This window comes from Ailuropoda melanoleuca, chromosome 14, assembly GCF_002007445.2.
Source record: "Ailuropoda melanoleuca isolate Jingjing chromosome 14, ASM200744v2, whole genome shotgun sequence".
Classification (NCBI taxonomy): Eukaryota; Metazoa; Chordata; class Mammalia; order Carnivora; family Ursidae; genus Ailuropoda; species Ailuropoda melanoleuca.
In genome coordinates this window covers 47131085-47153718 of record NC_048231.1, presented here as the reverse complement: position 1 = coordinate 47153718, position 22634 = coordinate 47131085, and the positions used below count along the sequence as shown (strand labels likewise).

The 22634-nt window shown below is 38.2% G+C and overlaps 1 protein-coding gene across 1 annotated transcript in view; it reads right to left on the bottom strand.

The window, feature by feature from the left end:
* SPIRE1 (spire type actin nucleation factor 1) overlaps positions 1-22634 on the bottom strand; it is a 213812-nt gene that overhangs the window by 58581 nt on the left and 132597 nt on the right. The window contains exons 6-7 of the mRNA XM_034642187.1: positions 13925-14002; positions 9739-9903 (exon numbers count right to left, since the gene is read on the bottom strand). Of these exons, the coding sequence (XP_034498078.1) occupies positions 9739-9903; positions 13925-14002 (243 nt within the window). The remainder of the gene's footprint in view (positions 1-9738; positions 9904-13924; positions 14003-22634) is intronic.

Sequence of the window (22634 nt, the reverse complement as noted above, 5' to 3'; positions counted from 1 at the left end):
ATGAGTCAGCAAATCTGAACATAGATCAACTGAGGTTTTTCAGTCTGGGGAGAAGAAAGAAAAAAAAATTTTAATAGAACCTGAGAGACCTACAGGATACCATCAATTGTACAAACATACATGAGTTCCAGAGGGACAGAAAAAGACAAAAAATACGTGAAGAATTAATGGCTGAAAACTGCTGAAATTTGATAAACACGTGAATCTATTCATCTAAGACGCTATATAAACTCCAAGCAAAATAAACTCAAAGAGAGCCACAACAGGACATATTATAGTCTAATTGTTGAAAGACAAAGACAATCTTGAAAGCAGTAAGAAAGCAGTGATTGTCATATATAAGAGATCTTTAATAAGATTAATGGGTGATTTCTCATCAGAAATCACGCAGGCCAAAAAGTAGTGGGGTAACACTTAAAGTACTAAAGGGAGGGGGAGAGCGCTGTCAACAAAGAACTCTGTACCCAGCAAAACTGAAGGTAAACAAGCACTGCAGGAGTTCACCACTGCCCTACAAGAAATGTTAAAGGGAGTTGTTCAGGCTTAAAAGGATACTAGGCAGTAACTTGAAGCCATACAAATACTTACAAAAGAAAGGTAAAGTTAGCTATATAAGTAAGTATAAAATTCAGTGTTACTGAATTTTTGGTTGGCAACTACTCTTTTTCGCCAATACAATTTATAAGACAAATGCAAAACAATAATCATAAATCTATGTTAATAGACACAGAATGTATAAATTAGACATATCTTATGACAATAATAACATAAGGGGGAAGTGAGTTGTGACGGAGAAGAGTTTTATACGTTATTAAAACAGATATTAAGCTGATATTAGTTCAAACTTGATTGTTATAAAGATAAGATATCAATTGTAATCTCCAGGGAATTACTAAGAAAAAAAGCTAAAAAAAACTACAGAAAAATAGGAAGAGAATCCAAATGGGATATAGGGGAAAAAAAATCACAAAAGAAGGCACCAATGAAAAAATCAGAAGACAGATGAGATTTAAAACATATACAAAACAAATATCAAAAGGCAGAAATAAGTTCTTCCTTGTCAGTAATTATATTCAGTACAAAGGGAATAAACTCTCCAACTGAAGAAATTGACAGAACGGATAAAGAAAATATGATCCAACTTTGTGTTGTCTACAAGAGACTCAACTTAGATCCAAAGACATGAATAAGCTGAAAGTGAAAGCATGAAAAAAGATATATATATATTTTTTTTTTTTTTAAAGATTTTATTTATTCATTTGACAGACAGAGACAGCCAGAGAGAGAGGGAACACAAGCAGGGGGAGTGGGAGAGGAAGAAGCAGGCTCATAGCGGAGGAGCCTGACGTGGGGCTTGATTCCAGGACCCTGGGATCATGCCCTGAGCCGAAGGCAGACGCTTAATGATTGGGCCATGCAGGCGCCCTGAAAAAAGATATTCTATGCAACCAGTAATCACAGGAGAGCTGGGCTGGCTATATTAATATCAGACAAAACTATCAGACAAAAACTGTCACAAAAGACAAAGACAGTATACGTTGATAAAGGGTCAATAAATCAAGAAAATATAATAATTATAAATATAAACACACCTAAATATATGAAGCAAACATAGAAAAAATTAAAAATAGAAGTAGTTCTACAATAATAGTTGGAGACTTCGATAACGGATAGAACAACTAGAGAGATCAGTAAGGAAAGAGATAACTTGAATAACATACAATCTAACTTAAAATAAACCAACTCACATAGAACATTCTACCCAACAGCCTACTCTTCCTTAAATGCAAAAAGAACATTCTCCGTGTTAGACCTAAAACAAGTCTCAACACATTTAAAGAGACTGAAATCATACAAAGCATCTTTTCTAATCACAAAGAAATGAAAGAAACCACTAGCAGAAGGAAAGCTGAAAACATTCACAAATATGTGAAATTTAAAAAACAAACTCCTAATAACTAGCAGGTCAAAGAAGAAATTATGAGTGGAATAATAAAAAACTTTGAAATTAATGAAAATGCAACATACAAAAACTTATGGAATGCAGAGAGAACAGTGCTCAGAGGGAAATTCATAGGTGTAAAGACCTATATTAAGAAAGAAGATCTCAAATCAATAACCTGATTCTACATCTTAAGGGTCTAAAAAAACATAAGCTAAATCCATCACTTGCACAAGGAAGGAAATGATAAAGATTAGAGAAGAAATAAAGAATAGAAAAACAGACAAAACTAAGCCAAAAGTTGTTTCACTGAAAAGATAAACAAAATTGACAAACTGACCAAGAAAAAGAGAAGATTCAAAATACAAATATCAGAAGTGAAATTAAAGTGAAGACATTACTACAGACCTAACAAAAATACAAAGCATTATAAGCAAATATAATTGTATATTAACAAATAAAATAATCTAAGTGAGATGAACGAATGCCTAGAAAGACACAAACTAATAAAACTGATTAAAAAGGAAGGAAGGAAGGAAGGAAGGAAGGAAGGAAGGAAGGAAGGAAGGAATGGAGGGAGAGAGGGAGTAAATAGAAAGAGAAAGAAAGGAGGGGCAACTGGGTGGCTCAGTTGGTTAAGCATCCAACTCTTGATTTCGGCTCAGTTCATGATCTCAGGATAGTGCACTGCGCTGTGCTCCATGCTGGCCGTGGAGCCTGCTTAAGATTCTCTCCCTCTCTCTCTCTCTCCCCGTCTCCCTCTGCCCCTCCCCCTTGCTCGCACTCTCTCTCTCAAACAAAAAAAAAAAAGAGAGAGAGAGAGAAAGTAGATCTGAAAAGACTTGTAATAGGTAAAAAAAAATAGAGTCAGCAATCAAAAATCTCCCAACAAAGAAGAGCCCAAGAACAGAACACTCCACCAGTGAATTCTACTCAAACATTTAATTAATTAATTATTTTAAATTCAATTAGCCAACATACAGTACATCATTAGCTTTTGATGTAGTGTTCAATGATTCGTTAGTTGCATATAACACCCAGTACCCTCCTTAATGACCATCACCCAAAAAAGAATTAACCTCAATCCTTCCCAAATTATTCCAAAAATTAGAAAAGGAGGCAACACTTCCTAATTTATTCTATGAGACCAACATTACTCTCATATCAAGCCAGACATAGACATTACAATACTATGGATTAAATTCATTCTGAATATGGATGCAAAACTCCTAACTCCTAGTAAGCTGACTTTAGCAGTATATTAGAAGGAATATACCTCATGACCAAGTGGGATTTATTCCATAAATGCAAGGATGCTATATACCACCTTAATGGTAATATACCACATTAATGGAATGAAACAAAAGAACCCACACGATTGTCTTAACTTATGCAGAAAAAGGATCTGACAAAATTTCCACACCCTTTCATGATAAAAACACTCAACAAAGTTGGAATGGAAGGAAACTTCCTCAGCATGATAAGTCATTTGGGAAAATCCATAGCAAATATTATACTCAGTGATGAAAAACTGAATGCTTTCCCCCTAACATCAGAAAGAAGACATGGATGCCTGCTCTTTCCATTCAGCACTGACATTTCTAGGCAGGATAATTAAAAGGCACCCAGACTGGAAAGGAAGAAGTAAAAGCATCTCTCTTCACAGATGACATGATCATGTATATTAAAAAATATCCTGAAGAATCCATCAAGAAAACTATTAGTGCTAATAAACTCAACAAAGTTGCAGGATATAGGAGCAACATACACAAATCAGTTGTATATGTACATCTATGCATACATAATATATATACATATGTATAACGTATATACATTGGAAACGAATGATCCAGAAAAAAGGAAGAGAACAATCTCGTTCCTAGTAACAACAAAAAGATAAAATACTTAAGAACAAATTCAATCAATGAAGTGTAAGACCTGTATATTGAAAACCATAAAACACTGCTGAAAGAAATAAAAGACACAAATGAATGGAAAGACGTTCTATGTTTACGGACTGGAAGACTTAATATTGTTAAGATGACAGTATAACCTAAAGGGATCTAAAGATTCAATACAATCTCTCAAATTCTTAATGGTATTTTTTGCAAAAATTGAAAACCTACTCTAAACGTCACATGGAATCTCAAAGAACCCTGAATTACCAAAACAATCCTGAAAAAGAAAAACAAAGTTGGTGGACTCACTTTTAGATTTCAAAGCTTATCACAAAGCTACAATAATTAACTGTAATATATGTATTATATTATAATTTCTTCACAATGTGGGATGGGCATAGGATAATCATAATCAATGAAACAGAAATCAGAGTTGAGAAATAAACTCATACATTCAACTGATTTACCACAACAGTCCCAAGACCATTAAATGGGGGTAAGAATAGCTTCTTCAACTAATGATGCTGGGACAAACAGGTATCAAAATGCAAAAGAATTATGTTTGATCTTTACCTCACACCATATATAAAAATTAACTTAAAACAGATCAAAGAGCTAAATATATAGAAGTCTGAGAAGAAAACTTAGGGGTAAATCTCTATAACCTTAGATTTGGTAATGTATTTTTAGATATGACGCCAAAAGTCTGAGCAATGGGAGAGAAAGAATAGATAAATTGGACTTTGGCAAAATTAAAATCTTTATTAAGAGAGTGAAAAGACAACCTACAGAATGGGAGAAAATATTGGCAAATCACATGTCTGTCAAGAGTCAAATATCCAGAATGTATAAAGAATTTTTATAACTCAGCAATACAAAGACACAACACAATTAAAAAATGGGCATAGGATCTGAACTGACTTTTCTTTTTCTTTCTTTCTTTTTTTTTTTTTTAAGATTTTATTTATTTATTTGACAGAGAGAGACAGCCAGCGAGAGAGGGAACACAAGCAGGGAGAGTGGGAGAGGAAGAAGCAGGCTCCTAGCGGAGAAGCCTGATGTGGGGCCCAATCCCAGAACACCGGGATCACGGCCTGGGCCGAAGGCAGGCACTTAACGACTGCGTCACCCAGGCGCCCCTGAACTGACTTTTCTCCAAAGATATACAAATGGCCCACAAGCACATGAAAACACATATAACATCATTAATCATTATGGAAATACAAATCAAAACCACAATGAGATTCCACCTTAAACTCACTATGGTAGGTATAATTAAAAACAAAAATGGACAATAACAAGTGTTGGCAAGAATATGGAGAAACTGAAACTCTCATACACTGCTGGTGGGAACATAAAATGGTGCAAGTGGTGTGTAAAGCAGTTTGGTGGTTCCACAATAAGTTAAACTTAGAATTAACATGATCCACCCATCCCACTCTTAGGTATGTATCCAAAAGAACTGAAAACAAGTATTCAAACAAAAACTTGTATATGATTGTTTATAGCAACACTATTCACAATAGTGAAAAGGTGGAAAGAACCCAAATATCCATCATGTGATGAATGGATAAAAAAATATGGTATACACACATAACAGAATGTTATTCCACCATAAGAAAGGATAAAGCACTCCTACATGCTACAATGTGGATGAACCTAGGAAACATTATGCTAAATGAAAGAAGCCAGACACAAAAGGTTACATATTGTATGATTCCATTTATATAAAATATCCAGGATAGATAGATCCATTGAGACAGAGTAGAAAAGGGGTTGCCAGGGGCTCAGGGGAGGGAAGATTAGGAGTGACGGCCTCATGGCTACAGGGTTTCCTTTGGGGGTGATGAAATTATTTTGGAACTAGATAGAGGTGGAGGTTGCACAACACTGTGTATATACTAAATGCCACTATACTGTATATACACTTTAAAATAGGTAATTTAATGTGATTTTTAGAAAATGAATGAATTAATGAGAGAAGTAAAGAATAAAAAACCAGACTCTTTAAAAACCTTTCATTTACCACAGAAGAATAATTATTTATGCTTGTAAATACCTTCCAACTTGGATGCACAATTCTTTGTCATTATGTCTATGTATAATCACATACCATTATTTCCCAAATACATGATCTTAAGCCTCACCCAATGTCATGTTTTATATCATATTACAACCCAGCTGAGACCTGTTAAATCAGCATCTAAAGAGGAATCCATCCCATGTAATTCTTTTTAAAAAATATTTTATTTATTTATTAGAGAGAAAACGGGTGGGGGGAGGGGCAGAGGGAGAGGGAGAAGCAGACTCCCTGCTGAGCAGGGAGCCCAAGGTGGGGCTCAATCCCAGGACCCTGGGATCACAACCTGAAGGTAGATGCCCAACAGACTGAGCCACCCCAGTGCCCCTGTCCCATGTAATTCCTAGTATCACACAAGTTTAACTACTATTTAGCACAATTATTTTTTCTGATGAAAAATAAAATGATTTAGCTATACTGTGGGTGACAGGTGAAAGACTTTAGTTAGAAATGTTAATAATCTGGGGGCACCTGGGTGGCTCAGTTGTTAAGCGTCTGCCTTCGACTCAGGTCATGATCCCAGAGTCCTGGGATCGAGCCGGCTTTGGGCTCTCAGCGGGAAGCCTGCTTCTCTCTCTCCCACTCCCCCTGCGGGTGTTCCCTCTCTCACTGTGTCTCTCTCTGTCCAATAAATAAATAAAATCTTAAAAAAAAAAGAAATGTTAATAATCTATTTAGCAGAAGCAACATTTACTTATTTTAAAGAATAATACGAATTTCTGAATAATTCCTTCAGGATAAGGAGGAAAATCACCTGTGATTACTGTTAAGTGTTTCCACTCAGGATAAAAAGTTAAGTAGACATTTTTGAAAAAGACGGCACTGCCAAGTATTGGCAACAGAAATTATCTTGCATTGCTAGTAACAGTGTAAATTGGTACAGTCCTTCTGGAGAAAAGTTTCCCAACATGTATTAAAATTTAAACTGTGCATTACCCTTGATCTATCCATCCCACCAACAGAAATTCAAACCAAGGAGATAATTAGATGAGATGTCTGTGTGAGGATATTCATCATAATACTAATTAAAAATATGAAAACTGGAAACAATCTAAATGTCTATTAATAGAGTCTTGGGTAAATAATTCACAGTGCACTAGGAAATACTGTGAAGTCATTTAAAAAAAGAAACCATCTCCATTTATTCTTCACAAGAATTATAGAGTGAAAAGGGCTCCAATTATGGAGAACTTCTATTGTTTTCTTGTGTCAAATCCCATTATTTCTTGGACTTTGAACGATATTTTTTGGCATATAGCCTCTTACACTTAGCTTATCACACTGTTAATTAATGTTTGCCTAATTACCAGTGGCTCCCGCCATACTGTGAATTTCCTGAGAATGAGGACTGTATTATGTCCTTTTTCCAGAGTCTAGAACAGTGCCTGGCACACGAGAAGTGTTCAATAAATATTTATTAAATTAGGGGTGACTGGGTGGCTTAGTTGGTTAAGCATCTGCCTTTGGCTCAGGTCATGATCTCAGTGTCCTGGGATTCAGCTCCCTGCTCAGTGGGGAGTCTGCTTCTTCCTCTCCCTCTGCCCCTCCCCCCTGCTTGTGCTCTCTCTCCCTGACAAATAAATGAAATCTTTAAAAAAATTTGTTAAAATAAAATTAAGACATACAAAAAATGGCATATGTTTTTAAATGCTTAAATGCACTTGTAATCAAAGAAATATAGATTTAAAAAATGAAAGAGGATTTTCTCCCAGTCAAATCTGTCAATCCCCAAAGATACCCACTTTGGTCAAGGATAGGAGGAAATGGAAAAAACTATTATGTTATAAATAGTAGTCATCACAATATAACTAGAGTGAATTTGGCCACATGTGTGTAGCACACAGCACAGATTCTGAGGTCAGACAGAATGAAAATGAAGATAGGCTTTGCCTTATAACTAGTTGTCTGAACTTGGGAAGTTATGCAGCACCTCTAAACTTCAGTTTCCTCATTTGTAAAGGAAATCAGATTTACTGAGAAGGAAATCAACATGATACTTAGCTGCAATACTTAGCTGCAATACTGCAGCATATTAAAATTAACAAAAAGCTGAAAGAGCTACTTAAATCTATTTTTTTTAAGTTTATTTATTTATTTAAGTAATCTCTATACCCAGTTGGGCCTCAAACCCCTGACCCCAATATCAAGAGTGACACATTATTCAGACTGAGCCAGCCAGGCGCACCTACTTAAATCTATTTTAAAACTAAGCAATGTGTTTCACAAGAATCTTCCACATAAAATAGCTAATTAAATTTTCTCAAAAAATGTGGATATAACTCATTAATTCATCCCACAACTATTTGTTGGGCACAATATTCAGTATCTGGCTGTGTGTCAGGCACACGGTCTAGTCACAGGGGATGTAACAGTGAAAGAACTAAGTTCCTATAATGGTAAGAGAGATAGAGAGCAAATCTGAAAATACATGGCAACGTGAACTACTGAAACATGTGGGTAGAGAGGCGGAGAAGACTTCTCTATGATGGGACACTTGAGCAGAGACCTGAAAAGTGATAAGGCAAGTTACATAGATGTGTGGGAAAAGAGAGTTCCAGGAAAAGGGGCAGCAAAGGCTCAGTTGCAGAAGCACGTGACAGCAACAGAGAGCAGCATGGCTAAGGAGGAGAAATCAACAAGGAAGGGTGGTAGGAGCTGAGTTCTGAAAGGTAACCCGTATCAGACTCTGTGGGGTTTTGCAGGCCAAGGTAGGGATGTGGAGTTTGTTCCAAGTGTGATGGAGAACAGTGGAAGGTTCTGAGCAGGGCAATGACATCATCAGTTTTTAACTTATGAGGTTTACTCTGGCTATTTTGGGGGAAAATTGACTAAAAGGGGAAAGAATGAAAGCGGGAAGGCCACTTAGAGGCCACTGTAATAGTGTGAGCGAGAGACAGTGGCTTGGAACAGAGAGCATCTGAAGTGGCGTTGGTGAGAAGCAGTCACATTCAGGATATATTTCAGACATAGTGCTGTCAGGATTCCACTTCTAAGAACTTGACTCAAAGATTTCATATTGCATGGTGCACTGGGTGTTATACGAAAATAATGAATCATGGAGCACTACATCAAAAACTGGGGATGTACTGTATGGTGACTAACATAACATAATAAAAAATTATTATTGAAAAAACACAAAGATTTCACTGTTGCTATTCAAGAAGATGTAAATGCAAGGATACACAAAATAAGCTGCTTAAAACATGATACAAGTTGATTGGTTTAATAAGCTCTGGTATAGCCACAAAGCTATAAAAGAGGTAGTCCTTTAGAAATGATGATTTTGAACACTTAATGACATGGAAAAATGTTCATATACTATGTTAAGTGAAAATAACTGGTTACAAAGCAAAGTGTTCAATATTAATCCATTTGTCTAAATAAAATGTACAGAAAAAAGATTGGGGGCGCCTGGGTAGCTCAGTTGGTTAAGCATCCAACTCTTGATTTCAGCTCAGATCACGATTATAGGGTCATGAGATTGAGCCCATGTGGGGCTCTGTGCTGAGCAGGGAGTCTGCTTGAGAGTCTCTCCCTTTGCCCTTCCCTCTGCTCACCTGCTCTCTCTTTCCCTAAAATAAATAAATAAATCTTAAAAACAAAGAAACAAATGACTGAAGGTTATACACAATATCTCTCTGGGTTGTCACTTTTCTTCTTTGAGCTTACTGTATTTTTCAAACGTTCTGTAAAGACAATGTATAACTTCTATGGGAAGAGACGACTTTTAAAATGTAATACTAGAGGAACATTTTTGACAAATAAGATTACTGAAGAATAACCATTTGAGTCTATTAATAGTTTTCTTTGTTACATACCATTACTTTCCGCAAAGTGTATCTTTTGGATCGAATATCGTCCATTAGCATCTCATAAGGGGTCAGCTGATATTCAATGGGCAAAGGGTTGTACTGCCGCTCTTGGACCTTCTTAAGTTTTACTCCATTCCGCAAATCCCTCATCACCTGAACCCAGAATCGAGCCTAAAAGAACCAAGGGTGGAGAGATGTCCGTGAACAAATTTGTTAGTTTCCTCTCAATAGCTACAGTCACAGAGAAAAAATGAAGAGCTTGGTTTGCAAAAGACTGAGTAAACCAAACAAAACCACTTTTCAAAATCAGGTTTAAGAATATTAAAAGGTGGGTAAAAAGCCAGTCTAGAATCACAAGCTCTAAGCGCTGAGTGTAAACCCTCACTCACCCACTGTGGAAGGTCTCGTTAATGGCCTCAGTTCTTCATGCCTCCTGTGTCTACACCCTGTTACGTGATTTTGCTCACTAAAGAGCAGTATGTCCCACACCCTAATATTGGATTTGGCTATGTGATTTGCTTGGCCACTGAAATAGTAGTTGATATGATGTGACCAAGAGCTGCAAAGGCAAATGCACAATGGGCTTGTCACTTGTGCTTCTGTTATTGCCATGAGAACCTCATGCCTGGACTGGCATGCTGCCCAGGAGAAGGATGAGGCATACATAGAGTGGAGCTGCCGCAACTGATCTGCACACTCATGAGCTAAATAAATGTACTGCTTTATGTGACTATGATTCTGCAGTGGCTGGTTACGCAGCATTACTGTGACCACAGCTAATTGATACAACCACCTATTAGCTACCTGACATCCAGCAAGTTGCTTCACCTTTCTGAACCCTCAATTCCTCATCAATAAAAGAAAATGGTACTTCATAACTTGCTGAGATGGTCAGAGCTGATATACAGTGATCTGTATACAGAAAATGCTCAAAAATCATAATTTTTATGTTATTACTATCTTTGCACAAATTACTTAATATCCATTTTCTTAACAAATAATGGTGAATTACCTTGTTGGCTCTTCAAGAAAATGAGATATATATGAAGTTCTTATAATAACATAAAACACATTAAATATGTATATTATTATTATTATTATACCTTAATTCTTTTATTTTCCTGCCTATAAGCTAACGTGTCATAGTCTCTACTTCTGTGAAAAGTAAATCATGATGATATTAACTGAAACACTGTAGTTTGTTAAAATTAATAAGCGGCTCAAATAGCTACTTAAATATATTTATTAAAAACCAAGTGATGGGGCATCTGGCTGGTTCAGTGAGAAGAGCATGGGATTCTTGATCTCAGGGTTGTGAGTTTGAGCCCCATGTTGGGTGCAGAGATTACTCAAATGAATAAAAAAAAAAAACTTAAAAAAAGCAAGTGATGCATTTCCTAAGAATTATCTACATAAGATAACTCTGGATGAAATTTCTCAAAAATGTCTTCAAAAACAATTTATGATTTTAAAAAACATGTGCGCCATTTCTTATTCCACAAAGGATCTGACACACTTAATACTGTGGTATACCCATTAGAATACCTTCTAAAATATTCCCATTTTAAACAGATTCTTAGATTCTGCCATTAAAGTTACTCTAATACAATATTCCTAAAATATTTAGATTTTTCTTTTGAGAATGCTCTTGTCCCAAATTCTCTTAGAGTCATTCCTTTAAGATCTAGTTCATATATCATCTCAATTCTTAAAATTCTGTCTCTTTTCTTGACCTCCCTGGGCTTTAAGAAAATCTGACGTATGTGAACTTTTGAATTCTCAAACCAGATAAATTAGAAGATAATTACTCACATTTGAAGATTTTGCTATAATTATGAAAGGATTCAAACAGACCTTTTATATACCCAGTTTTTTATATATATTATCGTTTGGCAAAAATTTTCAGAAATTTAATTCAGAAATTAAAGTCACAGTTATCAAATAAAATTATACACAACTGTCATTGTATGTATTCCCAGAGATTTAATTTACCTCATATTTCACCAGGGAGATCCTGAGATGTTTAGATACTGCCATTAAAGATATCCTAATTCTCCCTCATTCTATTCCTCATTCTTTACTCGTTTCTAATATTTCTAAATAATTCGTTTTAATGGTCTTACAAGAAACAGACTGGTGATCTAGGCAAACAGAACTCTCTGCAGTTAGTGCATCTCTTGTCAGTGATCCTACTGGTTTTTAAAAGACCTTGCCTGAAGGCAATAAATTAAATTTTTAGTTCAAGTTTATGTTAACTGTTTGATAAATTCTGACCACCTAGAGTTATTTTTCTGGCTTCCATGTCTAAGAAAATAAATTTAAAATATATTAGCCAAGATGAAATATACCTGGAAAAAGACTACTGAAATATACCTGGAAAAAGACTACCAGAGTATTCTATACAAAGGAAACTTGATAATCAGTATTATTCTAAAATGACAATACCCACTTATATTAGTTACTTGTTTTTTAACCTTACTCTTAAATGTTTCAGATTAATATCATTCCAAATATCTAAGTAAAGATATCATCAATAAATTAAGAATATTTACATTCATACATCAATACATGCAGATCCATACAATGGAATAGACTACTACTAGTAATGAAAACATTAAACTATTGATATAGGCAACAACATAGATGAAATCTCAAAAGAATTATGCTGAATGGAAGAAGCCAAGCAAAAAACAGTACATAGTATATGATTACATTTATATAAAATATAGAAAATGCAAACTAATCTATAGTGAGAGGAAGCAGATCACTGACTGCACCTAGAAACTGGGGAGAAAGAAAGCAAGAAGTAGGATTACCAAGGGGTATGAAGAAACTTTGGGGGGTGATGGATGGGCTCGTTATTTTGATTATGGTGATGGTTTCATGGGTATGTATGTGTGTGTGTACATGTCAAAACTTATCAAATTGTACCTTTTAAATATGTGCAACTTATTGCATGCTGATTATACTTTAATAAAGTTATTAGAAAAGGATTAAACAATTAAACAATTAAAATCTAATATGGTCAAAAGAACTTGTTCATATCCCCCAAATCTGCCTCTATTCCTAGTCCCCCATTTAATGATGTCATTATTTAACCATTATTTCTCCTTAACCTGAAAAGTCAGAATCCTGAAATGTGCCTTCCCACTGACACCTGAACATACCTCAGTCTAATTTCATGACACTGACTCTCCTGTCCTCAACATGGTCATGCCCACCCAACTCTAAGTCATATATGAGGGCAGGGACTCCTGGTTTCACTAAGATCTAGAATCACGACAGAAAAACAGTGGCTACTCAACGTGTGTCACATAAATAAACTGCAGTCATCTGTGCTGAAAGTCTGTCTTCTGTTTAATGAGGGCAGAGATCCTGTATTATTCATTTTGCATCCCTGGAACACTAATCCAGTAACTCTTCATTGGATAAATGAAGGTACCACATTATAGTTTCACACTGTATCCTGAAACAGAACTTAAACTTTGACTTACAAGAGTATGTTAAAGTATTAATACAATTAGAAAGGTCAACATTTTAAAATACCTAGATTCTCAGAAGACACTGGGGGTGGCTTTAATAAAACCAGTTAGTTTTGTAAAATGGGGAATAGATATTTCCTCAAATATAAGACTAGACATTCAAATTCACACAGTATCAATTCGTATTACAGCCCTTAATAACAAGCGTTTTATTTTTTAAAGAATTTATTTATTTATTTATTTGAGAGAGGGAGAGAGGGAGCATGAGCAGGGGGAGGGGCAGAGGGAGAAGCAGGCTCCCCAGTGAGCAGGGAGCCCAATGCGGGGCTCGATCCCAGAGCCCTGGGATCATGACTCAAGCTGCAGGCAGACACTCAACCAACGGAGCCATCCAGGCACCCTACTAACAAGCATTTTAAAAAACATTACATCGTGGGGCATCAGGGTGGCTCAGTTGGTTAAGCATCCAACTCTTGTTTACAGCTCAGGTCATGATCTCAGGGTCCTTAGATCGAGCCCTGCATTGGGTTTCCCACTGAGTGGGGAGTCTGCTTCCCCTCTCTCTCCCTCTACCCCTCCCACACCCACCTGTGCACTCTCTCTCCAAAATAAATAAAATAAATCTTTTAAAAAACAAAACAAAACCCCCCAAAACACATAACACTAGGTCTTCAACACTAAGCAGAACAGAGAATGTCCAACTACCTTACCCAGTCAGCATTTTTCAGCTCTTCCAGGTCTGTGTTAGATTCATCACTCTTTTCCATTTCTTGAATCTTCTTAAGATTCTACCAATTAAAATGAAAAAAAATTTTAGGTATAAAAATTTCATTAAGCTACCTTCTCAAATTGAAATTTCTAACAGATACCTTCAGACAAAGTATATACAGAAGTGTTATTGAAGCAGATAACACAGAATCGATTTCTCTGTAGATTTCAGTCAGTGGTAGACTAGAATAAATACAATACTACAGAGGGATGAACAGAGATTGCTCATTCTAATTTCCTTCTAGCCTTGTGGCTAAATTTGTCACCATATTTACTTGCACCCCTAAGATGTATTGACACTGCCCTCTCCCTCAACCTCCATATTCAATCCACCCTTAAATCTCAAAGATATTACTTCCTCCATATAACCTAAGCCCTCTTCTTTTTATCTCCCCCTGCAGCTCTCTTAATCTAAACACTATCTAATTTTTGCCTGATTTCTGATGTGGTCTTGCCCTGAATGCTCTCCTCTCCTCACCCCCATGTCTGGTCTCTTTCATTTCCTACTTCTGCTCTTCCTTCAGGTATTGGGCTCAACAGAATCACCAATTCTTCGGGAAAACCTCTCCTTCCTCCTCAATTAAGCCAACTCTTCCTACTACACAATGGCATATAGCACCAGCCACCTTCCTCTGTAGCCCTTATTACACTGTAATTTTACCTTTGTTTGTGCCTTCCCCCTAGGTTTCATGAAGCAAAAGTCTATTCTCAGGGGCTAATATAAGCACTGGCACTTTTTATGCTCCATATATATATATCTGTCAAATAATTTCATGAATAAATTTCAATATATAAAATGCTTTTTATTTATTATTTGATACATGTATATATTGCAAAAATCATTACTGTGATAAGGTTAACTACCACCTCTATCACCTCATATAATTACCATTTGCTGTATGTGGTGAGAACCTTTCAGATCCAGATCTACTCTCAGCAATTTTCCAGCACGTAAGACAATGTTGTTAACTATGGTCAACATGCTGTACATTAAGTCTCCAGAACTTATTCACCTTATAACTGCAAGTTTGGACCCTTTTCTCCTTAATTTTTAATTTTTTTTATTTGAGTATAGTTGACACACAATGTTACATCCTATGAAACTGCATTAATCCAATATTTGCAACTTTAAGAAAATCTTGGTAAGTAAAACGTCTATTCACCTATTAATTACCAGTTTGTGTTATACCATTCTTACTTACAATAAATCAACTTTAGTATATTTTAATTTTTATTGAGCCTATTTTCCTGATTGCATGTGGACTGAGTTTAAATGTACTGTATGCAAGCTAGTTTATTTTAATGAAAATAATGACTACTTAATAGAAAACATTTCTAAACCATTTATTTTTGGCTTCTCAACATGGCAGATTGACCTTCCCCAAAATGAGAATAACACCACCTGCTTTTTTTTTGTACTTAATTAATGTGTAGAAGTATTAATATACAAATGACTTCCCTCAGGCTGCGTTGGCAAGGAATGCAGAATGTATTTTCTATTCAACCAGTTCTGTGTGTCTTCCTAAAGATGTATTTAAAATTTTTCTTTATCGGGGGGGGGGGAGAGTTAAGATGGCGGAGGAGTAGGGGACCCCTTTTTCAGCCGGTCCCAAGTTGAGCTGGATAGGTACCAGACCAGCCTGAACATCCACGGAATCAGCCTGAGATGCAGGAAGATACATCTGGATCTCTACAGATGAACATCTCTGCTGGGTATTGAGGTACGAAGCGGGGAGCCGTGAAACCGTGCACAGATATCGGAAGATAAACGGAAAGGGGTTGGGAGCCGCTGCGTTCGGGCGCCGGGAAGCAGCAGCCACCTGCACGGGGGAGCGGGCGGACTCTTGGATGGCACCTGCGAGAAAACAGACTGGGACTGTGAGCCGGGGAACATGCGCCACCAGAATGAAACGGAGCTCCGGTGTGCTCACTGGAACCAGACTGAGACCGGGAGCTCCGGGAGTGCGCGGGGCGGTTGGCGGTGTTAGAAACACAAAGGACAGAGACACGCCGGCCCTGGAAGTGAGGGCTGGGACGCCGGGTGTGGGGTGCACATCCAGGGACGCTGCAGGGTTGAGCAGCACCAACAGAAACAGAGTTAGAGTGGCCAGAACATCAGTGGAGAGCGGTCCGCGATCCCTCTGTTCTGAGACAGAGGCTGAGATTCAGCCACTGCTGCTCTGACTCTCAGAAGAGGCATAGCAGACCACCAGGGAAAGCCGCCAGAGAACAAAAGCCTGGAAATACCGGCTCACACGGTGCCCATCCCCATCCCCCCTCGCAGGGGACACGGAGACTCTTCCCAAACAGGGTTGCCTGAGTATCGGTGCGGCAGGCTCCTCCCCCAGAAGGCAGCCTGAAAAATCAAGAAGTCCACATCCCTAAGATCCCTATAAAACAAGGGCACATGGCCTGGGTCCCGGTCAATAATTTGGGCTGTGGACAACCCCGCAACCTCTCCTCATCAGAATGACGAGAAGGAGAAATCCCCCCCAGCAAAGAAAAGAAAATGAGTCTGTGGCCTCTGCCACAGAACTAATGGATATGGAGATAACCAAATTATCAGAAATGGAATTCAGAGCAACAATGGTCAAGATGATGTGTAGACTTGAAAAAAGTATTAACGAGAATGTTAATGAGAATATAGAATCCCTAAGGGAGGAAATGAGAGCGAATCTGGCAGAAATTAAAAATTCTATGAGCCAAATGCAGTCAAAACTAGAGGCTCTGACGGCCAGGGTCACCGAGGCAGAGGAACGCGTTAGCGAATTGGAGGATGGGTTAGTAGAAGAAAAAACGAAAATAGAAGCTGGTCTTAAAAAAATCCACGCCCACGAATGTAGATTACGGGAGATTACTGACTCTATGAAACGATCCAATGTCAGAATCATCGGCATCCCTGAAGGGGTGGAGAAAAACAGAGGTCTAGAAGAGATATTTGAACAAATTGTAGCTGAAAACTTCCCTAATCTAGCAAGGGAAACAAGCATTCGTGTCCAAGAGGCAGAGAGGACCCCATCCAAGCTCAACCAGGACAAACCTACGCCACGGCATGTCATAGTGCAATTCGCAAATATTAGATCCAAGGATACAGTATTGAAAGCGGCCAGGGCAAAGAAATTTCTCACGTACCAAGGCAAAGGTATCAGGATTACGTCAGACCTGTCTACNATATGTCAGACCTGTCTACACAGACCTGGAATGAGAGAAAGGGGTGAGGGGGCATTTTTAAAACTCTTTCAGAGAAAAACACGCAGCCAAGGACCCTTTATCCAGCAAGGCTGTCATTCAGAATTGATGGAGAAATAAAGACGTTCCCGAATCGCCAGTCATTAACCAATTTNTGGGGGGGCATTTTTAAAGCTCTTTCAGAGAAAAACATGCAGCCAAGGATCCTTTATCCAGCAAAGCTGTCATTCAGAATTGATGGAGAAATAAAGACGTTCCAAAATCGCCAATCATTAACCAATTTCGTAACCACGAAACCAGCCCTACAGGAGATATTAAGGGGGGCTCTAGTAAAAAGGCCCCAACAGTGATACAGAACAGAAAGTCACAATCTGCAGAAACAAAGACTTTACTGGCAACATGGCATCATTAAAATCATATCTGTCAATAACCAGTCTCAATGTAAATGGCCTAAATGCTCCCATAAAATGCCACAGGGTTGCAGATTGCATAAAAAGACATGACCCATCCATTTGCTGTCTACAAGAGACTCATTTTGAACCCAAAGATGCATTCAGACTTAGAGTAAGGGGATGGAGTACCATCTTCCACGCAAATGGACCTCAAAAGAAAGCTGGAGTANAATGGACCTCAAAAAAAAGCTGGGGTAGCAATTCTCATATTAGACAGATTGGATTTTAAACTAAAGACTATAGTAAGAGACACAGAAGGGCACTATATTATTCTTAAAGGATGTATTCAACAAGTGGATATGACAATTATTAATATATATNCATCTATGTCCCCAACAGGGGAGCAGCAAGATACACAAGCCAACTCTTAACCACAATAAAGAGATATATAGATAAAAATAACTTGACCACTCTCTCACACCATACACAAAGATAAGCTCCAAATGGATGAAAGACCTCAATGTGAGACAGGAATCCATCAAAATCCTGGAGGAGAACAAAGGCAGCAACCTCTATGACATTGGCCAAAGCAACTTTTTTCATGACACATCTCCAAAGGCAAGAGAAACAAACGATAAAATGAACTTATGGGACTTCATCAAGATAAAAAGCTTCTGCAGAGCCAAGGAAACAGTAAAAAAAAACGAAGAGGTGGGGCGCCTGGGTGGCACAGCGGTTAAGCGTCTGCTTTCGGCTCAGGGCGTGATCCCGGCATTATAGGATCGAGCCCCACATCAGGCTCCTCAGCTATGAGCCTGCTTCTTCCTCTCCCACTCCCCCTGCTTGTGTTCCCTCACTCTCTGGCTGTCTCTCTCTCTGTCAAATAAATAAATAAAATCTTTAAAAAAAAAAACAACTAAGAGGCAGCCCACAGAATGGGAGAAGATATTTGCAAATAATGCTACAGATAAAAGACTGGTATCTAAGATCTACAAAGAACTTCTCAAACTCAATACGCGAGAAACAAACAAATCATAAAATGGGCAGAAGTTATGAACACTTTTTCAATGATGACATACAAATGGCTTATAGACACATGAAGAAATGTTCAAAATCATTAGCCATCAGGAAAATTCAAATCAAAACCATACTAAGATACCACCCTACCCCAGTCAGAATGGCAAAAATTGACAAGGCAGGAAACAGCAATTGCTGCAGAGGATGTGGAGAAAGGGGACCCCTCCTACATTGTTGGTGGGAATGCAAGTTGGTACAGCCACTCTGGAAAACATTGTGAGGTCCCTTAAAAAGTTAAAAATTGAGCTACCCTATGACCCAGCCATTGCACTACTGGGTATTTACCCCAAAGATACAGACGTATTGAAGAGAAGGGCCATATGCACCCCAATGTTCATAGCAGCACTGTCCACAATACGTAAATCGTGGAAGGAGCCAAGATGTCCTTCAACAGATGACTGGATTAAGAAGTTGTGGTCCATATATACAATGGAATATTACTCAGCTATCAGAAAGAACGAATTTTCAACATTTGCTGCAACATGGATGGCACTGGAGGAGATAATGCTAAGTGAAATAAGTCAAGCAGAGAAAGACAATTATCATATAATTTCTCTCATCTATGGAACGTAAGAACTTGGAAGATCGGTAGGGGAAGAAAGGGATAAAGAAAGGGGGGGTAATCAGAAGGGGGAATGAAGCATGAGAGACTATGGACTCTGAGAAACAAACTGAGGGCCTCAGAGGGGAGGGGGTGGGGGAATGGGATAGACTGGTGATGGGTAGTAAGGAGGGCACGTATTGCATGGTGCACTGGGTGTTATACGCAACTAATGAATCATCGAACTTTACATTAGAAACCAGGGATGTACTGTATGGTGAGTAACATAATATAATAAAAAAAATTAAAAAAAAGAAGTATTAATATACAAAGAATAAAATTACTCTGCACATTTGAAGAAAATGTGGTATAAATAATGCATTATTTCTTCTCTTGCGTGCTAAGAAAGAAATTAGCAAGTAGTTTTACTTGTTTCAGAATGTGTTTCTTAATTGCAGGTATCTTCCGATTTCTGAAAGTTCACATAAGCCACTTCACTTTAACTGAAGACCTACCCTAGCACCTACACTGTGTGTGCTAGCTGATAGAAATCCAAGAAATTTTGCTTTTAAGGAAAAGGCCATGACCGTCCTAATGTAGGTCTTTCATAATGTAGGTTTTCTGTAAACGTGAAGTGGCATAATGTGAACTTTTGGAAAGCAGGGGAAACCACATTTTAAAACGAAGTCAGTTTTCTTCCTTGAGATTATGTAATAGGACACTTGCCACTCCTCAGCATGCTACATTACCATCTTTGGGCCTGTGTTTCCCCACCTTTAAGAGGAAGGTATTACCATCTACCTCACATGTTGTATTTAAAATACAATCGTTAAATCATATAATATATAATCATATAATCAGTTAAATATACCAGAACCTTGCCTCTGAGGAGAACAACTCCAAAAACGTAGCTCTAAATTCTCTGAACTGCCCCAGCCCCATTCCAGAGCCTTGCTCTTCACCGACGGTCCTGGCTGCTTCTCTTGGCTGCAGCAGGGTGTGGGGAAACAATAATGACAGCTAAGGAGTGCTAAGGCTTCAAGCAGCCAACATGTCGCCCCAGGCACAACCCTTGTTATGGCTGGACTCACAGCTGAGGCTCACAAAAGCTAAATGACATGGCTGCAGTCTCCCTGCAGGTGGAAGGGAGCAGGATGAAATAGGGAGAAGTGGCATCAGGGTCTCAGACATGAGGTAAGATGTGTGGACCAAAAAAAAAAAAGCTCTGATGATTTAAAGCCAGTTTTCTTTCTTTCTTTCTTTCTTTTTTTTTTTTTAAAAAAGCTCTGATGATTTAAACCAGTTTTCTTTCCTTTTTTTTTTTTTTTTTAAAGATTTTATTTATTTATTTGACAGAGAGAGAGAGAGCCAGCGAGAGAGGGAACACAAGCAGGGGGAGTGGGAGAGGAAGAAGCAGGCTCATAGCGGAGGGGCCTGATGTGGGACTTGATCCCATAACGCCGGGATCACGCCCTGAGCCGAAGGCAGACGCCCAACGACTGCGCCACCCAGGCGTCTCCCTAAAACCAGTTTTCAACCCAAGTCCACAATCTTCATCAAGTATTCATATTTTGAAATCAGAGCTGAGCAGAAAGGAGACCAAAAGGAGAGGCACACACACATTTATTTTGTTCCTCTGAAGACTGCAATCCAGGCTCTATATCAAAAACAATTAATGACTTAAGGTATATATTATTCTATTGACTAGAAGAGTATTCTTTCTACCTTTTCATAATTAAAATAGTGGAAGAAAAGAGATTTAAGGAGGTGAACTCCCTCTGGACACCTAGGCACTCTATCAGGCTATGATGTCTCTATTAGCAGCAGGGCTCCTACCTCCCCAACCCCAAAAAACCAAGAGCTGAGAATAAGTACCTTATCTCTTACTATTTCTTCCCACTCCAGCCTTGGGGCATTTGCACTGGCTATTCCCTCTTGCCAGAATGCTTTACCCCACATATCCACATAGCTACTTCCCATACATCCTTCTCATTTTTGCTCAAATGTCACCTTCTCAATGGGACCTACCTTGACCATCCTATACAAATCCCAAGCTCTATGCCCTGCAATTCCCCTCGTCTACGCCATCTTCCAGAAAGCATCCTGCCTTCTAACACTCTACATGACTTACTTAGTATGTTTATTGCCTGCCTCTTGTTGCCAGAATTTAAGCTTTAATACTTAAGGAAGTATTTTTGTGTATTTTGTTCCCTGATGGGCTCCTCAAATCTCTAGAAGTATGCCTTGCACTTGGTAGGTGCTTGGTAAGTATTTGTTGAATAAGTGAATTAAGACCTTTCAGCCAAGAACAAACTCTTAAATCTCTTCAACAGCTCTTGTCGAGTCAACTTTAATAAGAAGTTTCCAATGAAAGGGAAAGTTATTCAGAGGAAAACGTGAATTTTATCCTCTAAAGTCAGAATCCACTGGAGGGGTGGAGAAGAAAACTATCTATGCCACACAGAGAAATATGCTCTCCAGTTCAGGGAAATAAATATGTAACCCAAGTTCACATTAAAGTGTCTCATTCAGTCAACAGATGATAAAATAAATAATAAAATTAGTAAATTAAAAGGAAAAATTAATAAGCCTAATACCACACAGAAGAAATGAAGTAATAATAATACCAAACAGGTCAACAAGATTCAGTCAGCATCAAAATATATTGGTTTGAAACCTTAATGCCTGAGAAGATCAAGTGTGTGTACACGGGCTAACACCCTAACAACACACCCTCCCCATCTGTAACCAAGAGCACAAAGGGCCCCGTACAACACTAAATTCTTTCTGTCGTAGTTCCCCCATCACCTTAAGGCTGATTCCACAACAAGCACTGTATTGTTTACCAATGATCTATAAACCAGAAGATAATGGAAAAAGCCGAAAACATGCTGGAGAATCTCATTTTTACAAGCCAATATTGTTTTTTAAAAATTTCCAATCGTCTCTAGGCCCTTCTAGGATCCAAACAACAGAAGGCAAGACAAACAGTATGGATACAGTAGAAGATGGGTGGTCTTTGGCAAGATGAAAATATTTATCTTTTCTTCTTGATTCCTACTACTACTACCAAAGTTGATTACAGCAAATCTCTCAACTGTTCTTTCTGCTCCAGTTTCTTCCTCATTTGGTTTAACTCTTCTCCCCTATGATGGGTTCCCAGTGTCTCTGCTGTGGTCTTCTAACTGGGGTACCTGCTCTTCTGGGGACCTGTGGCCAAACAGTCCAGCGATATGCCAGGGAGCATTTACAATGACATACAAACATGACACATTTCCTGGAGTGAATTTTACTCACAGATAATGTAATGGATGCTGTGGTCGGTTGCCCAGGTCCACAACCTGGACCCCCTTCAGGAATGAAGTACTCTCTTCCACTGGCTGTTGTACCGGCATCATAGTTCAGCTTTTCCTTCACCCCCTCAAAGCAATTCCCAATAAGCAATTCCCAATA